Consider the following 27,420-nt stretch of genomic DNA (forward strand, 5'->3'; position numbering starts at 1 on the left):
TTGAATAAAGTATTTTTATTACCACTAAATTCAAAAAATTATTTAAATATTAAATAATTGTTAAAAAATAAAAATATCATTTTTGATAATATTTTGTAGTTAATTTTGATTGATGTTATTTTTAAGCCAAAGTTTATAGACAAATTTGCATTTAATAAAACTTCTTCTCAATTCACGTTAATTAACTGAAATTGTTTTCAATTTGACTACAACTGTTTAAGTTCACATTGATCAATATTATTTTTACCATATTGACTATTTGAGTTTTTGTTGACTTTTTTTTATCGATGTCAACTTACAAATTTCCCTAATTGATATTTGTAAAAAAAAAAAAATTTAATTTATATTGGCTGAATGTTTCTAGTCAACATTAAAAAAAATACTAGCAAATAGACATTTGTTAAAAAAAATCTAATTATTCTAATAAACTCTAACTAATAGGCCAAAAAATAATAATATCTACAAAAATAATAAAAGTTCCAACAGCTTAAATCATAAAATAACTCATATTAATACTAATAAAAAATTTAATTCAAAAAATTAATCATTTCAACAATATCTCGATCTAGTGAAGTTGATGACATTCCAGCTACCATTGAACAGAAAACCAAAAACATGAAAACATTTTCTTTAAATATCAAGAATTTTAAATTCTTACAATTTAGATAGAATTTAAAATTTTATAATTTAAAAAAAATCAATTATTCTAATAAATTATAACATTTTTATTTTTTTAAATTCCTTGCCTAAACAACATATTTTATTATAAAATATTTAAAATTCTCTAAAAAAAACTAATTATCGTCTTAAAATTTCCCTTCCAAACACTCTATTAAAGTATTATCAAACCTAAAAAAGTAAATGTTGATAACATGAATTAATTTTAATGGTTGAGTTTCATGATATAATATGTGCTCTATCATATATGCTATAATTGGAAGGCTTTGAATCTGCAAATTGAAAATTTGAAATGATTATTAATTTATCAAGTAATTTATATTTCAACCACTTTCACTAAGTTTAAAGTATAATATCTTTTTTTTATGAACTTAAAATTTGATATATAGATATTGATCCACATAATATGTAATTGTACTCAAAATCTGTGGATGGTTTAGTATCAATTCTTACCGATTTAATATATTATATGTGAACTATTGGTCTACACAACTTAAATTAATTAACTTATTATATATTTATGCTCTTTAAAATTTAGAGATTTAAATTGATGTAAAATGTAATATTATTACTTTGGCACCTATATTCATACAAACATGGTGTTGGTTAGGATTTTGAAATGCAAGAGTTTTACTTCTTCAATTAGGTTGAATGTGGTAATTATAAAATTAGGATGAAATTTTATTTTATTTAGGAATCGAAGTGATTTATAATAAATTGGTAGAATAAATATATTTTATTAAAAATCAAGTGCTTTAACATTAAATTAATGTTACATAATATTTTTAATAAAAATGTTTTAAATTTTTTTATTTTTTTAATCACCCTCTCCATTTACGTATAAACTAATTTAAAGTATTTAATAAGATGCATTGATCATGATCATGATGTAAAATGACTTTATCACATTACAAATATTCATAAAAAATGAGTTAACTAATAATAATATTAATAATAATTTACTTATTACTTTTTTATAATAGTAAAATTATAATTCAAAAACTCTGAAATTGTAAAATTTATATAAAATTTATAATGGTATCTTATTACAAATACTTATTAGCAGTCATAGATAAACAGTAGTAATAATAATAATAATAATAATAATAATAATAATAATAATAATAATAATAATAATAATAATAATAATAATAATAATAATAATAATAATTTATTTAGAACTTAAAGTGATAAAAATGTAATTCAAAATTTAGAAATTATAAAATTAAAATTATATTTTTAATTTAGTAATGCCTGATTTTTTGTTTTTAAAAATATTTTTAAATTGTATAATTAAAAAAAATAAATTATTGTACTAATTTATTCTTATATTATAAATCCAAGTTATGTACATAATTAATAATCATTTACGTAAATACAATATTGCTGAAATGTACTTTGATAAACACGTTAGTAACTTTAATTTATTTAGAAGTTAATTCATATATAAATTAAGTGTAAAATACGCATTTAAATATAATACATAAGGCATTAACGTGTTCACGACTCACTATTATATTATTATTATTATTATTATTATTATTATTATTATTATTATTATTATTATAAGAAAATATAAAGTAGATTTAGCAAGGAATAAAAAAAATGAATGTGAAAGCAGGATTAAAGTGAATTTGAATGTTAAAGGTGTGGTGTGTGATGACCATTATGCCCAACTTGGACTCTTCCCTCCTTCCCTATAAATCTCCCCCACACTCATCACTCTTCTTCCCCAACCCTCTCTCAGATCCAAATTTAACAAACCACCATGGTCACTTCCATATTCACTTCTCTCTCTTTCTCTCATTTTTCACTCTCACAACTTCTGTTACATTAATATAACACACTCAATCATTCATTTTGCAGGAACTAGAAGCTCCCCAAGTTACCACATGGCAAGGCTATGTGGACTGGAACAACAAACCTGCCCTCAGAGCACGCCATGGAGGCATGCTTGCAGCCTCCTTTGTTCTGGGTCTGTCTCAAAATCTTCTTTTTTCACTCAAAAAAAAACTTTTCATTTGAACACACATACATTTATAGGCATTTTTTTCCTACAACCAACAATATCAGCATCTTTTTTCATCATGAAAAGATTACTTGACTCAGAATTTGAAAGAGATGTAGTCTGGTATTGTCAGAATGCATGAACGTTTATTTCTTGGGGGCATGGTTTCAGCCACAAACCTCTTCTTGTGTTAGAGACAAAAAGAAAAAGGGAGTTTATAAGATAAACATAAAAATATTAATAATTTATATAAGAAAAGTTTAATATAGGAGACAGTTGATAGTGGTATGTTACTGATTCCGAGGTTGTTGTGTGTTTGGACAGTGGCTGAGATATTGGAGAATCTGGCGTTTTTGGCGAATGCTAGCAACTTGGTTTTGTACCTGAAGCAGTATATGCACATGTCACCTTCAAAATCTGCTAACAATGTCACCAATTTCATGGGAACTGCTTTCCTTCTTGCTCTCCTTGGTGGTTTCTTATCCGATGCCTTGTTCACTACTTATCGTGTCTACCTGATAAGTGCAGTTATTGAGTTCCTGGTAAGCCGCCACATTATTACACTCTTTTCCTCAACTTTTCTTCTATCTCATCAGATATATCACTTTTTGCTTTCTGTATATAAGTCTTTCTGTTTCTGTTTATCTCTCTCACTACTCACACAACTCAAACCTATTGCATAAACTCATCCTTGCTTTTGCACTTATTGTTTTCCCTTTTCCATGTTATGTCGCTGAAAGAAAAGGGAATATTAATTTAAGAATGTGACGTGTCTGCAGGAATAAGATTGAGTTGTTGCAAAGGTTTGCAACTTGTAAAGTAGGGTTGAATCAAATGGTGCAAAACTAAATTGAGATGGAAGAATTGAAAACTATGAATGGTGTTAAAAACACTTATCCAACCCTGGATTCTCTTTCTTTTTTCCTGCATTCCCTCTTCCACTTGGTCTATCAAAACCTTATGATATGAATTTCATTAATGCCCACTCAGACACAGAGCAAGTCAAGAATAATTATTAGTTTAAAAGATTCACTACAAATATTGTAAATATATGTATGTTTATTACCTTGAACTTGCAATCTTAGTGGTGGGGAGGGAAAAAAAAAAGTAACTTATGAGCATGATATATATATATATATATATATATATATATATTAATTGATCTTGTGGTCAGCATCTAACAACAACATTTAAATGGGAAGGGCACATAATATGGCTGATAGTGTTCGACGACTGTGTGATTTTGGAGTGGAGGAGATAAAATAATGTTGGTGGGGAAGATTTTGTCTTTCTATAAATATGATATTTTGGTGTTACTTATGATATAGAGAGAGTTTATTATAAAGGTTAAAGAGTGTTTTATTTTAAAAACTATTAAATAAATAATTTTTATACTATTTTGATTCTTTGGAAAAGTATGTTTATTAAATAAGAGGACCCACGTATTATTTTTCATGCAACGTATTTAATTTGCTCAAATGCCTAGGACCCCTTTGTTTAGTGCATCAACTTTTGTCGTTTTGCCTCCTCAAATCTCGCCCCCAACTATTACGTCTCATCATCATCTCTACACCTCATCCTCGTCTCTTAATTATTTTTTTAAGTTTTTTAATAATAATGTTTTCTGCTACGCATAAGGAACAATTAGCCATTTAAATACATGAACAATGGACAATAACAGCAGGGAGTTCAAATTAATTAAGACATCATTTTCACTTCACGCTGTTGTTTCTAAACTGCTTCATAACCAAGTGAATAATGAATGCTATTAAGATATTGTGGCGTGTGAAAAGCCCCACCAGCTCAGGCACGAATTGGTCAAAAAATTCCCTAGAAAAAAAAATAAAAAATATATATATATATAGTATGCACTCACACACACAGAAACATGAACTCTGAGCCTAAATCAAAAGTGTTTTTACCTAAAATATGTCTTGGTCTAGAGGCAGAATTGATGACATGAGAGATAAAGTTAATTTTTCGTTGGTTTATGATGTGAGTTGTAATCTTTGTGCAAAAGATTTTCATGATGAGCATCTTGTCCTAATGCCTTTGTTTTTATTAGAATGTTTTTCTTTTGTAAAGTCTCCACGTTCCAGAAGTTTAAAAGGCACATATAAGGCAAGTTCGCGGATCATAGTAGTAGCAGACCAAGTTTGAGAAGCACACGTGTGTGGCTGTGGTTTTGATGATCCATTGTGCACACATAACTTACTCAAAACGCCAACACAACACAGTGATATTTGATAAGAAAATGATAGTAGTGGATCATAACACGTCCTTGTCCTTGTCCGTGCACGGTCCCAAAACCGAGGTCAGGAAGGACGCATGGAACTTGTTTTATGTGACACATGAGACACTTTTTTGCATAGTATTAGACCATTCTTTGGTTGGTCAAATATTCGACGAATGGTAGGCACTAGGCACACTTTTGATGATGTGTAGTCCAAAAGCATTTGGAGAAATTCTGATTTTTTTATTGGTTTGCCTTCTTCCACTCAGCAAGAAAAGAGGAAAAAAAATTAAAGAGGGGCAGGTGTCACTAATTCCATCACCACAATTCCCATGTGCATTCATGTCTAACATTTGGTAGTGGGCTCCATTGCTTGATATTTTGCTACAGCTTTTGGTTGTGTTCATAATCACATTCAGCCCATCTGCTGGAACACACCTTGGACTTGGCAGGCTCTGTACCCAGTTTGGGCCTCTATAAAAACCCCTGTCTAGCCCAGAAATGTCATGTAGCCAATCCTATTTCTACGTCAAGAATCATTTTCTTTCAATGTGATATTTATGCATATACATACATATCAATAGTCAGCAAGGTGCAATTTATAATTGAAGTTAATTTTGGCGTAGTTTTCAATCTTTTTTAATGGTGTAAAATTAATTCTAACAAAATTCATTTTAGCATTATTTGAAGAAAATGAGTGCTTAGTGTGTAATTAGAGCTAATATTTGTTCTGGTTTTTATATTTCAAAAACATGCATGGGTAAAGAATGCGTAGAATTTGTGCAGGGTCTGATTGTTCTGACCATCCAAGCTCGTGATCCTTCATTAAAGCCACCAAAGTGTGACAGAGACAGTCGGTGTGAAGAAGTTAATGGTGGGAAAGCAGCAATGCTGTTTGCTGGCCTCTATCTGGTGGCTTTGGGGGTTGGAGGGATCAAAGGGTCACTGCCAGCACATGGTGGTGAACAATTTGATGAAACCACCCCATCTGGGAGGAAGCAGAGATCAACTTTCTTCAACTACTTTGTCTTCTGCCTATCATGTGGTGCCCTTATTGCAGTTACTTTTGTTGTGTGGATTGAAGACAACAAAGGGTGGCAATGGGGTTTTGCAATTTCTACTATTAGCATTTTTCTATCTATCCCAGTTTTCCTTTCCGGTTCTGCTACTTACAAGAACAAGATACCTTCAGGAAGTCCACTTACAACAATTTTAAAGGTAACTAACGTTGCACCAATCTCTAATTAAGTTGACTATTTAGTTTACTATATGATTTTAATTTCTTTACACTATCAATGTAAAAGTGTGTACACTGTTAACTGAATATAACTTCTAAGGTTATTATTAAAAAAACTCGACAAACTTATCAGTTTTTTATCAGATGATATGTAAAATTTCTTTGCATTGACAGTGTACTCATGATTTAGTCTTGTTAAGATAACTTCCTTCCATTATTGTCCTATAGTCCTCTCTGACTAATTTATTATGGTATGTTTTTTTGGCTTGATTTGAGCAGGTTTTTCTTGCTGCTTTACTGAATAGCTGCACATACAAAAACTCTAGCAGTGCTGTTGTTAATATGTCTTCTAGCCCTTCTAATCAACACTCAAATAGAATGGAATCAGAACAAGAAACTGTAAAGGCAAACACAACAACTGAAACCCCAACAGGGCACCTCAAATTTCTCAACAAAGCAGTTACAAACAAGCCAAGGTATTCATCACTAGAATGCACTGTAGAACAAGTAGAAGATGTAAAGGTAGTGTTGAAAGTACTACCCATATTTGCTTGCACCATCATTCTTAACTGTTGCCTAGCTCAGTTGTCAACATTCTCTGTTGAACAAGCTGCTTCTATGAACACAAAGCTTGGTTCCCTAAAGGTGCCACCATCTTCATTACCAGTTTTCCCAGTTGTGTTCATCATGATCCTTGCACCAATTTATGACCACATTATCATCCCCTACACCAGGAAAGCCACCAAATCAGAAATGGGGATCACTCACCTCCAAAGGATAGGATTTGGATTAGTACTCTCTATAGTTGCCATGGCAGTGGCTGCTCTTGTTGAAATGAAAAGGAAAAAGGTAGCCACTCACTCAGGCCTACTTGATGATCCAACCAAACCACTACCTATCACATTCTTGTGGATTGCTTTTCAGTACTTATTCCTTGGATCTGCTGATCTTTTCACCTTGGCTGGGTTGTTGGAATATTTCTTCTCAGAAGCACCAATAAGAATGAGATCATTGGCCACATCTCTTTCATGGGCCTCTTTGGCAATGGGGTATTACCTAAGTTCAGTGATTGTATCTATAGTAAACAGCGTCACTGGAAATGGCACCCAGAAACCATGGCTATCTGGTGCCAACTTGAACCACTATCACCTACATAAGTTCTATTGGCTCATGTGTGTGCTAAGTGGTTTGAACTTCCTACATTACCTGTACTGGGCCACTAGATACAAATATAGAGGGACAGGTACTGCTAATTAATGAAGCATATGGGAATTTCCATAAGGTCCATATGAGCATTTGAGTTCAAGAGTTCATCGATCAAATTTTGTACAAGCCAGTCTTATGCTGGAGCTGTGTTCAACAAGGTGCACAGAGCATTTACCCCAATTCAGATAACATTGGGATATCCTATATCTATCTGTCTATATATATACATATGCTAGCTAATATAGAATAGAAACAACACAGAAAAAGAAACAAAAATAATGGTATAGCTTCTTCATGTGTAATCATTCTAACTCTTTCGTTTGTCAACAGTTAGAGCAAAAATGGTTCTTATATCAAATTTATTGTTTTTATCATATCAGCAAAAGTACTTTGAATTTTCTCAACTCAAATTTAAACATCCACTTATGTTTGAAAACAAAGCTTCTTAAGAGCCGAGAGAAGATGTGCAACCAAAACACATAATATATATAATCTCATTTAAATAAGTGATGGATACGTGATTTTTAGCTAAAGCATATTTAACTTTTATTTACTTTTAAAAAAATAAATTCTTTTATTTTTTTTTTAAAAATTGATTGTGTATAATTTTCATATTTCATGTAATTATTTATTACTTCAATTTGTAATGTTATATAGTTCTTTTAATTTGAACTACATAAAAAATAATTAAACAAATACTAAAAATAATACAATAACTAATTATTTCTATAAAATTAAAATATATAATAATTAAAAATAAATTAAAATTAATAAAAAAATATTAAAAATAGTAATGAAAAAATTAAATAAATTATAGACTAGAAGTTAAAAACTCCTGAAATAAACTATTTTGATATATTTTACTAAATGTTCTGTATTTATCAAACTAACTTATTAATTATAGTTTATCAGTCTTACGCACACTCTTAACTAATACTCAATATGTAATTCTCCTTAATCTTTAATTGATTTTAAGATTAAAATAAAACAGTTAATGACATTTAACTAGTGTTATATAATGATTAGTGGAGTTTATGGTGGTTTAGAACTACTTAATAATTTCTCCCCTTGTAAATCAGAAATTAGGAGATAATTGGAGTTAGTTTGTAGTATAAACTTATAAACTGTATATATCGAAATAGTTGAATTCATTTGCTGTAAGGTAACATTGACCAAATCAACTTAATTCAGTTTCCTCTACGTCTTAACAAAAAATCATATATATACTTAACAATGTCAAAAGAAATTGTTATTATTATCTCCTCTTTTCATGAACCAAGCTAATGGTAGAAGCAGCTAGCCATGGTTCCTGAGAAATACAAATTTGGAGAAGCATATATCACCTTGCAGGTCACTGCTTGCATGCACAGAAAATGTGTACAGTCATTGAATCATCACGTCTTGTATTAATGCGGATGGTGATTTTCCACTTGTATGATCCAATTTAAATGAATTTACATCGTGCTTCATAATTATTGAGCCATTCCCTGTTGTGTAAGGTGAGTTTGTATTGAAAATAGACAAAACTGGTCCATGCTAGTGAATGTAGTTAGTCTGATATCATCACAGGTCACAGCCTCCACCGTCCATCTTTCCAATTAAAGTGTTTGAAATGCTGCAAAACACAAAAGGGATTATGGCCCCATTCACTAACACTCACTGCAAAGACTGACCAACCTACACACGCCCCATATCAAAACCTGTTAGATATAATTAAGTGTTCTTATCTCAAGATACTTGGTATGTTAACACTCAAAATTGACAACACAAGAATGTCGCTTAAAACTTAAATTGTCCTTTCACACGTGTGTATAAAAAGAGAGATGGAACTGATGTTATTTTTTTAATATTCAAAACACGAAAGTAATGTGATCACTTGATTAACACTTGCCAAAAGGTTACCATCAAGAAAAATGGTAATAATGTATTTTGTAAACATTCTAATGTGAAGTAAAATTTATTATGAGACTTATTACTTATTTAATGAATATAACTAGTAAGAAACTGTGTTAAAAAGCAAAACGATAAAGAACTGAGTGTGGCCTTGCTGCATGTGTTTCGGTAGTCTTTATCATGAGAAGAGGAAGAAGTGAGAACAAAAGTAGTAAGTACACTACACAGAGAATATAAATTCTTCGGTATCATTCACGCACGCACCATGGCGTTCAAGATCAAGAAGCTTCTATCTTTCTTTCTTCTTCAAAGCATGTTGTTTGAGGTGGTAATGAGCATTGAAGAGAGTAGAAGCACCACGGGAGGGCACTGGGTGGAGCTGCAGCGCAGCATAGGCATCTCCGCCATGCACATGCAAGTCATGTACGACAACAAGGTCCTAATCTTCGACCGCACCGACTTCGGCCCCTCCAACATCTCCCTCTCCCACCACCGCTGCCGCTTCAACCCCCGGGACCTCGCCCTCAAGCTCGACTGCACCGCCCACTCCGTCCTTTACGACCTCTCCCACAACACCCTCCGCCCCCTCACCCTCCGCACCGATGCCTGGTGCTCCTCCGGGGCCCTCGTCCCCGACGGCTCACTCCTCCAGACTGGCGGCTTCAACGACGGCTACACCACCCTCCGCTCCTTCACCCCCTGCCCCCAACACAACACCTGCGACTGGCGCGAAATCCGCAACCATAACCTCTCGAACAGCCGCTGGTACTCTTCCAACCAAATCCTTCCCTCGGGGAAAATCATCATCGTGGGTGGCCGCAACTCCTTCACCTACGAATTCGTCCCCAAAAACGACGTCCCCTCCTCGTCGTTCCACTACCTCCCCTTCTTGAAACTCACGCGCGACTCCAACCGTGGAGAGGAGAACAATCTTTACCCCTTCTTGCACCTCTTACCAGACGGAAACCTCTTCATCTTCGCCAACCGCAACTCCATTCTCTTCGACTACACCACCAACAAGGTCCTCCGCAACTTCCCCATCATCCCCGGCCAAGAAAAAAGAAACTACCCCAGCACAGCCTCCTCCGTCCTCCTCCCGTTAAACCTAACGGGTCTCAATGGAACGCGTTTGCCCGACGCGGAAATTATGATATGCGGCGGCGCCTACCCCGGCACGTTCAGCTTGGCCAACACATTGAAGATCTTTCTAGAAGCTTCCAGAACGTGCGGGAGGTTGAGGGTGACGGATTCGAACCCTGTGTGGGTCATGGAAACCATGCCCACGCCGAGGGTTATGCCTGACATGATTTTGCTTCCCACTGGGAACGTCATTATCGTGAACGGTGCAATGAATGGGACCGCGGGGTGGGAGAACGCAGCCAACCCGGTATTGTATCCGGTTTTGTATAGACCCGGTTTGGTTGGACCGTTTCCGAAGTTTCAGTTACTGGCGCCGGCGAGTACTCCGAGGATGTATCACTCGTCTGCTGTGCTGCTGCCAGATGGAAGGGTTTTAGTGGGCGGGAGCAACCCGCATAGGGTATATGATTTTCGGGCCAACCCGTACCCGACGGAGTTGAGTTTGGATGCGTATTACCCTGAGTATTTGGGGATCCAGTTTGACTCGTTGCGGCCCTCGATAGTTGCTGTTGAAGCTGTGAACAATACGGCATCCTATGGCAGGGTGTTTGCGGTGAATATTTCGCTCTGGGACTACCGTGTGGGAGGGCTGGGCGTGACGCTGGTGGCTCCGTCGTTTACGACGCACTCGTTCGCGATGAACCAGAGGTTGCTGCTGCTTCAGGTGTTGGCGGTTCAGCAGGTGGCGACGTCCGGGTACAGGGTGGTGGCGCGTGGGCCCCCCTCACAAGCTGTTGCGCCGCCTGGTTTCTACATGCTTTTTGTGGTTCACGCGGGAGTTCCCAGCACCGCGGTTTGGGTTCAGGTGAAGTGAGGTTTGGAATTTCAAATCAAAATTATGGTTTAGATGGAAAGTGGTTGTTCAAATACTTACTTCATGCGTGTGGTTATGTAGAGGGAGCATTTTCAGGTTTTCACTTGGACCATATTTCTATTCTATTTAATTTTTGGTTAATCTTATTTCAACACTCAGTTTTTGTTTATTCCTTTTTTTCATCATATATAATTCATCGCTTAGGATTAATATTCTTATGCCTCCAATTAAACCAAGTTATGTTACTCAAACAGAGGATATCCAATCCTAAGACTAAACAAACTTTATTCAACAACAATAATTTACTCTCTCTTTCTTATGAACAAAAGTCTTCATTTATTTTATTTTTCTCGTCACACAACTAGACAGACGAGTGTAAGATAATAACGGTCCACCAGATTAATGTGCTACCTACTTAATAACTTAATAATCTCTTCCTGTAAACTTTCTAACTATGTAAAGCAGTAACAACCTAAGTTATTCATTTAATAATTACAGTATTTTATTAAAAATACATTAAGAAAAGACAGAAAAAAAAATAGTTTAATTTCAAGTAGCGACATCAATGTATTTGCTGAATTGAAGGACAAAAACAACTTAATTTAAAAAACTCGAAGTAAGATTCAATGGTTTCTTCTGACCAAAGTTTTTAATATTGACAAATAATAATAGTAACTAGCAATAATAATAATAATAATAATAATAATAATAATAATAATAATAATAATAATAGTTTTTCAAAAAAACGTATTGTGATTAATTTCCTTTGGTAATTTTTCCAGGAAATAATATAATAGTTTCTTGAAGGTACAAAAGAAAAATGTGCCACCACATATTTTTAAGATTAAACATCACACATGCTTAATTGTTAAATATATTCCTGCAGCTACGTATATTTTTCTCTCAACTTCATAAATTTTCATATTCATATTCTTTAATTCTGTAATATTTTAAATTACGTAATTCAAATTTTTTTTTAAATTCGTAATTAACTTTCAGTTTTCATAATCCAAAAGACAATATTTTGAATAACGTAATTCAATTTTCTTTTTTTAAATTCGTAATTAACTTCAGATTTCATTTCTTTTTTCAAATTCATAATTAACTTTAGAAGAAAATATTTTAAATTACGTAATCCAATTTTCTTTTTTTAAATTTATAATTAACTTTCAGATTACATATAATTCAATTTTTTTTAGCTTCTAAATTACATAATTTAGAAGTTTTTTTTTAAATACGTGTTTAAATTACATAATCTGAAAGCTACTTTATGGAGGTGGCAGTATTTTCATATTGTGAAGAAACCGTCATAATTTCATCTTATTAAAGTTCTAATACTTTGATATAAGGATTGCAATTCATCTTACAGTCTGTTTATAAAAACTATCTGCATTAGGTCTTAATCTACTGATTGCAATAAATGCCTAGTATGAATGTGAAGGCATTCATTCTTTTAATTACTCAAAGTATGATTCTTTTAATTACTCAAAGTATGAATATATACACACGCACACTTTTATGAAAAGGTCACTGCATACATATCAAAGGGACTACAAAGTACTATATATAAGGACAAGGTGGAATTAATACAAGTAAATTTTATTGCTAAAATACGGAAAATAAAGTTCTTTTCAACGCAGTACGCGAAAATATAATACATTTTATTTATAGACTTTACAATATGGATTTTCTTTTTCTCTTCACAATTAATATTTTTAGCTTTCTATCACCTCAACGATCACTGATCCCCAATGGATTAATATTATATGGAACGAACTCACATGATCCTTGTGCTACGACTTCGAAGATCCCGCAGTCATTGATAAACTCCTCACTGCAACCTTGACTACACCAACCACACTAAGCTGCCTCTTCTCTGGACTCAAACACTGGCGATCGTCATTTTTATTAATGTCTTCTATTTGAACTCCCACAAAGTATGCAACCTGAACAAGCACATGATTCAGCAACGATCAGTGTAATTAGTAGCTTCAGTTTAGCTTGTATGGAAGTATAATAAACTGGGTAAAAAATAATCAAATTCAAGACACATAGATGTGAAAGACTATCACATGATGTATACACCATATGTGAAGGATGACGTCCTTCCCAAAGTGCAGTTAATGGATGTGGATCCGTGACTAACTTAACTCCGCAAAAACCTATAAGGAATAGAATTCTTATTTGCATCCACATGAAAACAAATTCACCCAACTGACTTACGATAATTGGTAACTCAAACTACAAAAGCTTGGATTAGTCAGTATCTTCTGAGGAAGTAAAGTAGATTGGGCAAGAGAAGGCTAGAATCCGGATTTTTCATTATTTTAACCACAGAAAGAAAATGAGAATGTGGAAAAATCCAGGTACCAATCAAACAGGTAAGCAAAAGACTAAGTGTTTGCAAGTAAAATTGTAACCAGACACTACAATGGACTATCAAAGTTATCCTAAATAACCACGTCAGAATTGTGAATATTTTTTAAGCCATCATCTATAATTTCAGCTACTACTCTTCACCACAGCACTTTAGCCATAAATGATAGATCTATCAAGTTATCTGATGATACATCACCGAAATTTACACAGTAATTACAGTCCTGCAATTTCCAATGAAGCAATTTTGAATACATTGTAACTTTTTGCAAATCAGTTTACTGACTTCATTTCTCGAATTTCTTTTTTAATTTTCCGGAGCGGGCTAGATGAGTAACAACTGGTAAAAGCAAACAAAATAGGACCAGTTTTATCACAATATGAACCATTACCTCCTTAACAACCTAACCAGAAATACTAGTTACTAGTAAGATGACCCCAAGCACACAACATCAACTATGAACTCTCTGGTTCCCCAGCCCAACTACCAGAAAATGACTTTTCCAGAGCAACAAACCACTTTTTATGCACAAGGAATGACAAATTTCAGAGTTTATAATCATGCACGAGATAGGTTGACAAACAACAACAAAATATTCATAACTTTAAATATAGTTACACACTAGGACCTGACTGCTTATAACATTTAAAAGAATGGTACTGTCAAAGCAACAAAGCAGTAGCTGTCATCTATTTACCAATATAAAGACCATATTCATGTTTGGTTGTGTTAAAATTCTCTCAGGTTTCCCATCAGACTTAGGAAAACAAATGACTGACAGAAATTGAAAAACAGACGTTTAAGATTTATAGCTCAGCTAATAAATAGTTTGTCAAGATTACCTTGCCAGAAGCATCACGAACGGGTGAGATGTGAAGAGAATTCCAAAATGAACTTTTGTCCTTCCTGTTCATTTTGAAAAGAATTTAATTCAGTATATTCAATAAATAAACTTCACAGCTTTGGCAGCAGAAGCAAAAAGTGAAGTATTAACCTGTAATTCAAAATACGTACTGTGCATGGTTGTTCAGCTTTAATGCTTTCCTTTATCTGTAAATAACAAGAAAAAGGCATAATCCCGAAGTTCAATTCCATTAGTCTATGCCTCCAAGTTGCCAAATTAGGAAGACAACATTGAAAAACTATGGCAAGAAAATCATACTACCAGATATAAAGTAGAGGTATCAGTATCTGTTCCACCTAAAAACCTACAGTTGCGACCCAAAACTTCATTTCTTCCATAACCTATTCAGGTAATGGGATAATTGAAAACATAAGCAAATTTGAGCTACTGGTTTTATATTCTTACATCAGATCCCAGCGTTAGGCTGTAAATGAGCATGAGGCTTTCATTATTGTGGATAAATTTTTCAAAAAGCACCATAGGAAAAGAAAATAAAAGATAAATGAATCAAGCTTCTTTAATCAACTTATGCACATCAGTTGTTGGAAATAGTTGGATGAGAGAACTTCTATAAAATGTTGGAATCCATAAGATGATTTTAACTTGTAAAAAATGTGCAATTCATTTGCCTTTTTTTTTTTTCCTTAAGTACTTATTGAAAAGTTTATCAAAACAAAACTCAATTTATACAAGGAAATAGTTTTAGAACCTGTCAATTTCAAGAAGGCATCACTAACATAAACAATAGGCATGTCCGGTAAATGCGGATTAGTTCTGCAAGGAAACTCAAAACCATATAAACAACAAATTAAGGGTCTGTAAAAAGGATAAAGCTCTTGGTAAAGTAATAACAAAATTAGACATTTCCAATAACTCACAATACAAAGCTTTGTTTGATTCTACCAAGAGAAATAATCAAGGATGTGCTTAAAAGACCCACGTCAGGAATGCTGCACCTCTTCCTACACACTAATCTGCCAGTCGCCTCACTGAAATGGGTTAGCACAGAGAAGATCCTGTCCATGGCTGTGACAGCACTTCGCTTCTCCTCATCACTCGCCTGACACGGCTCTTCCCTCTCCAATTCTGCATCTCAAAAAGCTAATAAATCAGTATAACCCAAACCACTAGCACAGTTACTGCGAGACCACATGAGGCCACTGCATTAATTCTGAATCAAATATAAAATGCATTTAACTTCTTTTATTCAGCAAGTACAAGGATTAACAGGAAAAGGATGCAAAAAGATTTAAAATTAGCACAAAACTTAAATCCAGTTCTCTGTGTGATTTTGATCTTGTTCTTCAATGTTTTACTTAATCAATTTACGATGACTTTTTATGTAAAAAAAATTATATCGATTAATGGGCTGAAACTCGAATTTTGCCTAAAAGCACAACATCAAAAAATTATTCATGATTTTCAGAATAAAGGTTATCGCTTGAGTACTTTGGGTGTTGCTTTCTAATCAAGAGTTTCATTCCATATCAGCGATTGATATAATAAAAGTATACTTTAAAATTGTAGATAGATTAAGAAGATCAAACTAAACTTCTAATTAAGAAAACACAAACAGAAAGCACACATATCTATGTTTTGTCCTGAAATCATTTTTAAATGTGCAACCAACATTTCTTATGGCTGGTGAAGCAATATTTAACAGGAAGCACTCACACATGCATACTCCCAACTGAAAAGGAAAATGGCAAAATGCAAAAACAAATAAACAAACCAACCAATGACATCACGTTCCAACACTTGCTCCACGGAACACGCGCGACCAAGCTCAGATAACGAATCAGCGCACACTTCCTTCCGACAGCACCCGAAGCCGAAATCCCTGACGCTGGAGCCCTCCTTTTTGTGAAGCGGGACCTGAACAGCGACGAAGTGGAAGACGGCGCCGCCGTCGCCGCTGAACACGGGACAGACGCTGAAGAGCATCCAAAACGGCGTGCCGTCCCTGCGGTAGTTGAGCAAAGATACCTGCGCGTTGCGCTCCTCTCGGACGGCCTCGCGAATTTCCATGACCGACCTCCGGGAAGTGCGCGGGCCCTGGAAGATGGCGGCGGTCTGGCCCAGGACCTCGCAACGGTCGTAGCCCGTGAGCTTGAGGAAGCCCGGGCTTGCGAAGACGATAGGATGGCCCGGGATGTGGGGGTCGGTGATGGTGAAGCTGTCAGGCAATTCGTCGAGCGAGTCGCGCGCGTAGCGCGTGTAACGGTCGTCGAAGGATCGGTGGATTTCGGCACAAAGGTCCATCGACATCGGCGGTGGTTCTAGAACCTTCGATGACTCCTCTTCTTCTTACAGTTTTTCCCAATCCCATGTGAACTACCACTGCTGGAGCTTCTTCTTCGGCTAGTGCTAGCAGCGTGCCGATTGTGAAGACATGAAAACGACAGCGTTTGGTTGAGAGAAGGGTGAAGATATTATTAGCTTAACTTAACAGTGAGGAAAGCAAAAGAAGAATAAGAATAATAATATCTGAAAAGAGTTGTGGTAGCCATTAACTGGTGTTTGTTTGAGGAAAAATTATTGGATGGAAAAGGAGAGGGAAATTATGTGTTAACAAATAGGTGGACAAGACAAACGCAGACTCTCACTCCTACCACAACACCAAGCACCTCAGGGAGCAACGGCAACCGCAGTCACACGTAATTCTATTTTTTTATAATAATTAATTCAAATATTCTTTTACTTTTCTAACTCAATAAATAAATTGAGCAGTGAAGGAAGATGTAGAAGACAGAGAAGCGAAGGAGTAAAGCTGCAACCATACGTTTGGCACTTGGGATGTTCAAAAAGCACGTTAGCGTAAGAAACTTGATTTTTTATTTGTAAGCTTTTCAAGATATGGATATGGTTTTAAGCAATTGAAAAAGGGAGATAGGAAGTTTCAATTTTGATAAAGAGAGAGCCTTGATTCTTATCCAATCCGCGTCATTTCTCTTGTACATTTTGGTTTCTTATCTTATGTCTTTTTTTCTTAAATACTACAGCCATTATTACCAATATCCATTTCTATTTTTTATTTTTTATTTTTATTATTATAATATGTATATTTATATTTATTTAAATTAAATATAGATTTATGTCTATATGTACGTATGAAAGATATATAGATTTATGTATGTATAAAAGATATACAGAGTATATGAGAGTTATCTTATTGGATTTTTTCAAAGTGAGAAAGAACAAAGACAGTAAAAACTATTATAAAATCTCAAAATTAAATTGAAAAACCGCAAAAAAATTGAAAAAGTTAAGATATATTTTAAAAGATAAATTAAAAAAAATTATCTTTAATCTAACGGCTTCCAATAAGTATTTTAATATATTTTAGAAAAAATAAAAAATAACACAAAATCTATAATAATAAAATCAAATAATAATATAAAAATAAAATAAATAAAAATTAAAAACCCGAAAAATCTATAAATGTTGAGCTTCTTATTTCATAATTAAATTAAAAATCACTAAACTATGCACAAAATAAGAAAATAATAGGTATGCAAACCAAAATTGTATGCCAACAATAACCGAAAATATCCTCGTATTGTATAAATTAAAACGGTATTCGGGATAAAATACCTATCTTTTGTTATTTCAATATTTAAAATACTTTTTCTATTTAAATAGTTACAAATTACAACAAATTTGGGTGAGAAAATAATTTAAAATTTTAATCATTAATTTAAAATAATAATAAAATTTGACGAGTTTGATAAAATATGATATTAATATTGGAAAAAAGGGATTTTTTATTTTAGATTAAATTTAATATTTTAATTAGTATTAATAGAGAAAAGTTTCTAACAAAAAAAAATATTATATTTTATAGAAAATGTCTACATTTAATATTTATTGTAACCTTTTTATTTATTATTTCTTTAATGTTTCATTGTTTTAATATTTTATTTGTAATTTTATTATTTATAAATACTAAAATTTAATTTCAACTTCAATTTGTTGTAAATTTTACAACTTGTGCACTATTCTTTTACAATAAGAAAAAGTTTAAACTTGAAACTTATGTAAAATATTTAACTTCTTCGCAACTAATACTTTATTTGAAATGAAAAAAAAAAGTGAAGAGTACAGTAATTTGAATTAAAAATAAAAATGAAAAATAAAAATAATTATAAATTTATGAAGATATAATTGTTATAATAAAAAATAGAATATTGTAATATAAAAAAATCATAAATTTATATTAACATAAAACTTATGTAGTCATTATTATTAATACAATATTAAAATTAATAATCATACACAAAGTTTGTTTCTAAAAGAAGAATATGAGAACAACATAGGAATTCTAGTACTACATTATTTTGGACACCACTCTAGAATTTGTACCTGAGTCTATTCATGTACCTAATATATTTATATCAGATTACTACATAAAGAATGACACATAAGGGTGAGCTATTGAAATGAATTATAAGAAACTCATCATTCTAAGTTTATACAATTTAACAATGAACTACATAATCACATACAATCATTTAGTCTTTTTATCATACACATATACACATACATACATGGATCCACATAACCAGGATATTCATCAATGTATATCTACAAATGTCTTTCAAATACCCATATTAAGTATTTTCCACCAGAGATTTAACATTTGATCCATTTTAACACCTTAAGTATGTAACCTTGATTACATTGATCAAGGTAAGTTTAAAGTATATCCTTATCTAAACCTTAACATGCATTTTTATTCACTCCCTCAGACTTCAACACTTGACGATACAATAATTCCTCATTCAGTTTCTTATCATTATATCTTAGTCTACGTGACTTAGACCATCAAAAAAACTAGGAAATCTCAATTATAACATAGATATTTGCTTAATGCCCACAAAAGTCATGACTCACATATCATCCAAATTTGTGACCTCAAAATCACACCTCATACATAAATATGTTATTTCATACACATGCATACATACACATCACCATTCCTTGAATTAAAGCAATAATCATTTATACACACAATCAAACACTTCTACATAAAAGACACTTATATAAAACAAATACATTCAGACAAGCCAAGTAAATATCACTTAGATAAAGACATCAAACATTATTTTCACTTGAAAGAAAATAGTTTCACTAAATGAAGGTATCAAATGAAGCACTAAATAGAGAGACACGAATAATACCTTCTTTTGAGTACATCCATATTCGATGAAATGAGATATCATATTATATTCTCACTTAAGCAATTTAGATGAAGTCTTTAGTATTAACACCTTAACACTTAAATGTAACTATTTCCTTACATTTTCAAAACATACTCGCAATCTCAAAATCACTAAAGATTAGAGTTAATTGTACTATGTTTTAAGACTCAGTGGTGATTCAAATTTAGAGAGATAAGAAAAGATCCTAGTTTTACTAATAAAACAAGGGTTTTGGACTTAACATGTCATATGAATAGTTTAATGTTGCTCAAAATTCTACATACCTATTAAGAAATTTAGGGGCACATGCAAAGGACGTTATTTAGTTCTACATGCAACTACAAAATACTATACACAAGTGTAACTAGTGTTGTTCAGATTCCTCATATTACCGGAAAACATCATATGCAAACACAACTAGTGTTATTCAATTTCCCACTAAAGAACTTTACTCTTACATGCAACCCCCAAACATTTAGACCCAACATGCAACTCAAAGAAAGGTCATCATGTAAAAATCTTAACAAAAAAAATACTTTGTTTTGATATTACTAATTAAAGCTTAACTAAATAGTTTTCTTTACATAGAGTTTACATTCTCAAGTACAACTTGGCCAAGTGAAAAAATGTGAAACATCTATAAACTCTAATGCTAATCTTGTTCAATCAAATGATATCCAAAATCTCCTTATTGTTGTAGGGTGTAATCACATTTAAAAAAAAAAGGTTTGAAAAGATGAAGATAAAGAAAGAATAGAAAAAAAAATTAAAAAGAAAAAAAAATTACATACAAGTGAGAGGATAAAAAAAATATTACAAATATATTACATTATATAATATAAAATAATTATAATATAGTAATTATATTATATAACATATAATAATAATAATATTATGTATCATAATCAATTATGTTACAATAATGATTTAATATATATATATATATATAATTGATTATGTATATTGATTATGATAAAGATATTTTCTTGTTATTTTTTTCGTTATTTTAGTTATAAAATGAAAGGGTTAGTATTATTTTTTTTATTATATATATACAAATTAACTTACGACGATGATGCTCTATATCTTTTCATTCTTATTATATGTTAATATAAACTTAAAAGACGATATTATTGATACATTATACAAATTAAGAGTGTTTATTTTTTAGATAAATTAAATTTTAAAAATATTATAAATCAATCATAATTTCAACTTGATTTATAAATTTGGATATACATCTAATATTTTTATTTTAATGCTCTAATGTATTCATATTTAATACAATAAGATAAATTGTTGATAATAATTTTGTTTACTATTCATCCCACCCCAGATATAAAAGAATAATTAAAATTCTGAATTAAAATTTAATTAATACAATCCACTAATCACATTCTAAAAAATAATTTATTTTCCTAAAGTGTCTTTTATTAATACTTATTACCGAGAATGAGTGCTATGAAATAACATATAAAAAAGCGAAGAGTATTTAAAAATAATATTATTAAATAGTATAAAAGTACTTTCTCAAATTTTCCACCTCAACTTTGTGTTTGTAGGGAGTATTATATAACAATATTGTCACTATATAATATTTTTATAGTACAAAAGTTATTAGTTTTTAGTACTTTCTCTAGTTTATTTTATCAGTAATTTAAAGTTTAATTACTAATATCAAGAAAAATAGTAAATAAGGAAGGAGTTTTTTTTTACTAAAATATACTTAATTATTTTGTATAAATAATTAAAATACTAGAAAATAAAGATATTAAGATGCCCTCATACCTTATTTATTTATATAACTTGAAATACATCAGTGAATATAGAATAATATTTTTTCACTTATTTGATTTATAAATGAAAAAAAAATATATCAGTATTAACATTTATTTAAAATCTATACCTATATATAAAGGGGATTCCCCTCTTAACTCTTCTTAATTTTTTTTCCTATTTTATCTTTATATTAATATTTAATTTTATTATTGTATTATGGTTATTATGTCATTTCTTATTCCCCTCTTAACTGCTCTTAATTTTTTTTTTCTATTTTTTCCTTACTTAATAATTTATTGTATTAATTTATTTTGGTTATTTGGACATTTTATAATTTCAAAAATTAATAAAATAATTTTAAAATTTATTTTATTTGTTATTATTTAACTAGAGAGTGGGGAGAGTGGAGAGATTGATTAGTTGCTTTTCTGTTTTAAAGATCTTCTTCTCTATTAAATAAAAAATTAAAGATATTTGTAATATTTTGTGGACCACCTTAGCGGAGAGTGGAGATTTGTTAGGTTACTTTTTTTATTTAAACTGATATTCTCTTTTATTAAAATTGTAGAATTTTAAAATTGACTTAAGAAACGGATTTTATGATTTTCCACTACACATAACTCACGTATCCTACTTCCCACTTCCTCTCTCATATATAGGTACCTACTCCCCACTTTCTCTCCCCATTACACCTAACACATCATTTTTTTACCATACTTCTCACTTTCTTTTATCTTTCCTTTTCACTTTCATGTAAATAAATAAATTCATTCATTCTCTTTGCCATATGCAACTTTTAATTACCGCTCTCTACTATTTTATTAACCTACTCTTTAACTTCTCATTTTAATGTTACTAAGAGAAATTGTTTTTGAAGAATAAAAAAATACTAAAGAAAGATAAATAAAAAATGCGGATACACACTACTATTTAATTGTATACTCTTTAACTTCTCATTTTAAATTATTTTTAAAAAATAAAAAAATACTAAAGAAACAAAAATAAAAAAATGCGGATACACAGGCACGTCAGTGTCTGTGTTCCCGCTAGTAATTTATAATAGTAATAAATAATTTTATTAAATATAAGTATTGATAGTATAAGTAATTATTATTATTATTACTAGCAGAAACAAGTGTATCCACATTTTCTTTTTTTTACTCATTTTTACGTTAATAAAAATTTAATATATATATAAAAATAATTTTGGATGAGTCGAAAATGAAAAACAAAAAATAACATGTAAAAAAATGATGAATTGATTAAACAACCTCTTTTTTCTTCTTCTCCGATTTTAGTCTCTATTCTTCTTCAAGATTTTTCTCTTATTCCATTGGTAGTTTTAAGATCGGAAAGTGTGATGATGTTCATGCTTGAAATGGAGTGAAAGGATTGATTGAAAATGAAAGTTATTTTATTTGATATGTGAGATTTGATGTAGAAACGTGTATTTTTTCTTGTTGTTGCCTTAAAATAAATAATTAAGGAAAGAATAAGGAATTAGTTTGTCTATAAAACTGTACATTAATATTAAATTAAAAAAAAATATTTTTTAAACAATAAAATAAAAAATATATTTCATTCTACTAATAAAATATATTAAATAAAAATAAAATAGAAAGAAATTTGTGGAAAAAAACAGTTAAAATAGAAATTTTTTTAGTATAGCTATACATTATGAAATAAATAAATATATAGAATGAGAGGTAAGTTTTGTCCTTTATGTTATAAAGATAAATAGAGTGAAAGGTTATGTCTGAAATTACTAGCAGTGGCTCTTGCCAAAATGGGAAGGAAATTTCGAGCTTCGAAGCACAGCGAATTGTCCATCGCCACGTGCCTTTTAGATCACTCTCTACCCTAAATGTAATTACTGTGTTTTGAAATAGTACATTTGTTATTTCATTAATTTTATAAGTTGTGCCAATAACTTTTTATGTCTTACTTTTATTTTATAGTCTAAGAATACACCGAATGATTTTTTGTGAGTGCAATATTCCTTTTCTTTCTTGGCGTAATAATCTTGCATGTACTTTTGTAACGCCCCATTATTAGGTGAGTTTTGTTTGTATTTCTTATTATTTTTATATTTAATTATATTTTTTTCTACTCAAATTTGGATATTGTTTGGTATTTTAAATTTTAAGAAAATATTTTAAGTTCTCAGAATTGAAAAAATATATATTATTTTAGTCTCTTAATTTTATAATTTAAGGACTAAAATCAGTTTCAAAATTTATTTGAAGCTCTCAAATATGATTTCAAAATCTAAACACATAATTAAATAAAGTGTACACACGTTTCTCCTTAGATTTGAAAGATTTAATCATAACAAATTAAGGACAATACATAAAAATTCCAAAAGAAATCGTGCTTTTAATTTATATATATATATATATATATATGTGATTTATAATTAACATTCTAACTGCATAACTTTTATCATATCAGACCATATTTTTGTTATGTTTAAATATAAGTTTTTGTGATAAATTTAAAAAATATAATTAAAGATATTATATATATATTTAATTAATTGTATGCTTAATGTAGTGTATATGTTTTATGTGAGTGGTGTATAAAGTAAATGGACTTACATGGTGAGTTATTTCACCGAATCTAATTAAAATCATTAAATATTTATCAAATTTTGAAATAAAAAATAATTAATTATTATATTGACTAAATTAGATACTATTTTAGAGACTAAAAAAAAATTGATATTTAAAGTGATTTATATTATTAATAAAATTTATAAAATTATTTTTAAATTGGTATTTAAATTAGTTATCAAGGTTTTAGCTACTAATATTTTAGATTCTAAATTAGTCTTTAAAAGACTCACAAAGACTAATTTAGAATATAAAGTAGTTAGTAGCAAAAATCTTGGTACTTATTGATTAGATATCAATTTAGAAACTACTATATAATTTTTTATTAATAATAGAAACTACTTTAGATAACAATAATTTTTTAGTTTATAAAATGGTCTCTCATTTAGTTAATATAATAACTAATTATTTTGGTCTTTAAAAATAATTTTTATTTAATGATTTTTTTGTAGTGTTATAAAATTTTAAAAAAAGATGGAGAGAGGACGAGCTTAGGGTGTGTCCAAAAGAATTAAGAAGACCTTTTTCTTTTTCAAAAGCATAACATACATTCTTTTTCTACCTTCATTCTTAAATTTATCTCTATTCTTTTTTTCTCTTTTTTCTTTGTTTGTGAAATTAAGCTAGCTAAGGGATATTGTAAAGTATTTGTACTGGACAGGAGTGCTCGGGATCTCGATCCAAACATTTAGGTGTGGTCAGCTTGGCTTTGCACCCAAAAGAAGGGTCATGAGCTTGACACAAATACTAATGGTCAGCTCGGGAAAAATAATTAAAGATAAAAGAAATATTTTATTTTGGTTATAATACATATGTTAGTTAAGTATAAATAAAAGATGTTGAGAATAATGTTGTTAGCACCTAAGAATAATTGTGCACATGTAAACAAAATATTTTCCAGTAGTTAGCACCCGAAGATAAGAGGTGAGCGTGCGTGAATAGGTGATTTTTCTGTTATGATATATGCTCTCTGTTGAGATTATATTCTCACTAGTAGAATATGTTAAAGAGATATCTATAAAAGGGGCTTGAGACCCCCGGGAAAGGTACGTTGTTTCTGAATACTTAGACTAAAACTGAATACTTATTTTGTATGCTCTCACTGACTTGATCGTCAGAGTGTGATCAACCGGTAGAGTCCCTTCTATCCCAACGAAGCATTGTTCTAATGCACCAAGAGAAGACAGACCAGAAGCTGAACTCTCCATCTAGTCCAACCGAGGTCAACCAGCGAGAACAATGTTATTTTTTTTATTATGACTTTGGATGAGTTTCTTCTCCTAACACTTCTCTTAAATTTCTATTCTCCCCTCTTCGAAATCTTGCATGCTAGGGTTTTTCTTTGGGAAATAAGGTTTTATGAGCTTGAACTTATTTTGGAAATTTTGTCACTAGGGGTATGGATTTTTGAAGTGATCATGAAAACCTTTTAGTGTTTTAGCCCATCTTTTTCTTGAAATCTTGCTTTCCTTAAAACATAAGGAAAGTTCAAGGAAAGTAAGATAACTTTGTTCTACATTCAAGTTTCAGTTATAGTAATAAAGTGGAAAGTCTTGATAACTTCTATTAGCAATTTGAAGTGTTAAAGCTAAATATGGATTCTTGAGTAGAAATTGTGTATTTTAGTGTAATGATTGATCTTATAAATGGTGAGATCTAGAGAAAGTTGTGTTAATATCTATGAGCTAGAGCTTAATTTTAGTCCTTGAATGTATTTTTACTTTTATTGACGATTACTATTACAAAGTGGACTTTAAGCCTAACTCAACCTCATAAAACCGACTCATAGGATTGAGGTTTGCACCCACTTTATACAATGAAAGGCTCTAATCTCTAGTCGATGTGAGATCTCCAACACACCCCCCTCACGCCGACTGCCAACTCGTGCGTGGGACTATATATTATGGGTGATCCGATAGCGGCCCGATAGCGGGTGGCACGATAGGCCCAACAAATACTCGCTAGGATAGGTTCAAAATGGCTCTGATACCATATTACAAAGTGGACTTTAAGCCTAACTCAACCCCATAAAATCGGCTCATAGGGTTAAGGTTTGCACCCACTTATATACAATGAAAGACTCTAATCTCTAGTCGATGTGAGATCTGCAACAATTACTACCTAAAAATCGAGAATGATATAATATATTAGAAACAATAATGGTTGGAGTACTTTTTTGATTTTCACATTCTTATATTTTTATTTAAGTGTATATTCAAACCTTCACCTTAGAGTGGATCTTGATTAGCCTAAACTTAGTTAAATCAACACTTCAGTTCTACATTCTAATATGATAGATTTCGTACGTGGACAAAGAATGTGATTTTAGGTGCAAGTTTTATTTTGTTTTAGTCAAATATAAGGCAATGTCACATGCATGATTTGAATGTATTAGAATATGAAATGGAGTGGAGTAATGGAAACTTATTAATCTTTTTCAAATTCTAAGTTTTGGATTGCTCATATTTGCATAATTCGTTCAACACGAATTATTTTTGCAAAGAAAAAATCCACCTAAAAGAATTGATTAATTTTGGTGAATTTTAGTAACCAAAAATGATTATTTTTACTCAACGAAATATTTTCACTTAGTGAAATTTCTTTAATTTTAAATTATTCTCACTATTCAACTTAGTCTTAAAAAGAGAGTTTTCTCTCTCTTTATTTAAATTAATTTTATTTTTTAAATTTTTTTTTTATATAACTTCAAACTTATTGTTTAACCTTGATCTTATGTTACAAATGTAACTTTGTAGAATATTGATAAATTATTATGTTAGTTTATTTTTATAAAATGTGATTAATGTTTGTTTGGCATTTGAGAGTGAGATGATATTATTATGTTGGTAGTTATTAGAGGAGAAATCTAACATTGGTCATAAATTTGATGGATGTGTAACAAACTACCTTTTCTTAGTTTTGTTATCATATGAATTGACTTGTGATATGATAATTTATTGATTTTCATATGGGTGATATAAGCTTATAATATTACATATAGAACATGAAATATGTTAGTATTTAATATGGTTTTTTATAAGTCATTGAGTTTTATACTTGTTGTTAAATTATTTGGTGTCTTTGGTAGGTAATGAATGTGTATGAGAATTTATTAAATTCAAGTGTGTTTCTTTACAATTATTCTATTTTAGGTTTTTTTCCTAATAGATGTCGGCTTACCTTGTTATGATAATGTTTGATATCAGAGAACCTAATAGTTTAGGTATTGACCATTTGTGATGATTTGTAGGAGCACATTTTGAGAATTTTTTGTAATATGAATGCTATATATATATATATTTATATATTGTAAAAAACATAATTCTCAATATTTTGTA

At 30.9% G+C, this 27,420-nt stretch overlaps 3 protein-coding genes across 4 annotated transcripts; 2 read left to right on the forward strand and 1 right to left on the reverse strand.

Annotated features, from left to right (window-relative positions):
- The first annotated feature begins 2,362 nt into the window (after positions 1–2,362).
- Positions 2,363–7,736, forward strand: LOC137810588 (protein NRT1/ PTR FAMILY 4.6-like). Its single transcript, XM_068611939.1, has 5 exons — positions 2,363–2,449; positions 2,545–2,653; positions 3,011–3,228; positions 5,706–6,137; positions 6,436–7,736. Exons 1-5 carry the CDS (start codon positions 2,447–2,449, stop codon positions 7,411–7,413), a joined length of 1,740 nt encoding a protein of 579 aa, XP_068468040.1. The 5' UTR covers positions 2,363–2,446; the 3' UTR covers positions 7,414–7,736.
- Positions 7,737–9,404: 1,668 nt separating this feature from the next.
- LOC137809611 (aldehyde oxidase GLOX) lies at positions 9,405–11,367 on the forward strand. The gene has a single exon (XM_068610723.1). The coding sequence runs from the start codon at positions 9,521–9,523 to the stop codon at positions 11,207–11,209; it is 1,689 nt and encodes a 562-aa protein (XP_068466824.1). The 5' UTR covers positions 9,405–9,520; the 3' UTR covers positions 11,210–11,367.
- A 1,425-nt stretch (positions 11,368–12,792) lies between these two features.
- Positions 12,793–17,435, reverse strand: LOC137810589 (protein TWIN LOV 1). 2 transcript variants are annotated; one of them, XM_068611940.1, is made up of 7 exons: positions 16,227–17,435; positions 15,369–15,576; positions 15,200–15,264; positions 14,752–14,831; positions 14,581–14,636; positions 14,429–14,492; positions 12,793–13,155 (listed from the first exon to the last, which is right to left on the reverse strand). In XM_068611940.1, exons 1-7 carry the CDS (start codon positions 16,756–16,758, stop codon positions 13,003–13,005), a joined length of 1,158 nt encoding a protein of 385 aa, XP_068468041.1. In that variant the 5' UTR covers positions 16,759–17,435; the 3' UTR covers positions 12,793–13,002. The 2 variants fall into 2 exon arrangements, with proteins under 2 accessions (XP_068468041.1, XP_068468042.1); XM_068611941.1 differs by having other exon boundaries at positions 14,601–14,636; positions 16,227–17,413.
- Positions 17,436–27,420: the final 9,985 nt, after the last annotated feature.

The sequence above is a fragment of the Phaseolus vulgaris genome, chromosome 2 (genome assembly GCF_000499845.2).
Source record: "Phaseolus vulgaris cultivar G19833 chromosome 2, P. vulgaris v2.0, whole genome shotgun sequence".
Classification (NCBI taxonomy): Eukaryota; Viridiplantae; Streptophyta; class Magnoliopsida; order Fabales; family Fabaceae; genus Phaseolus; species Phaseolus vulgaris.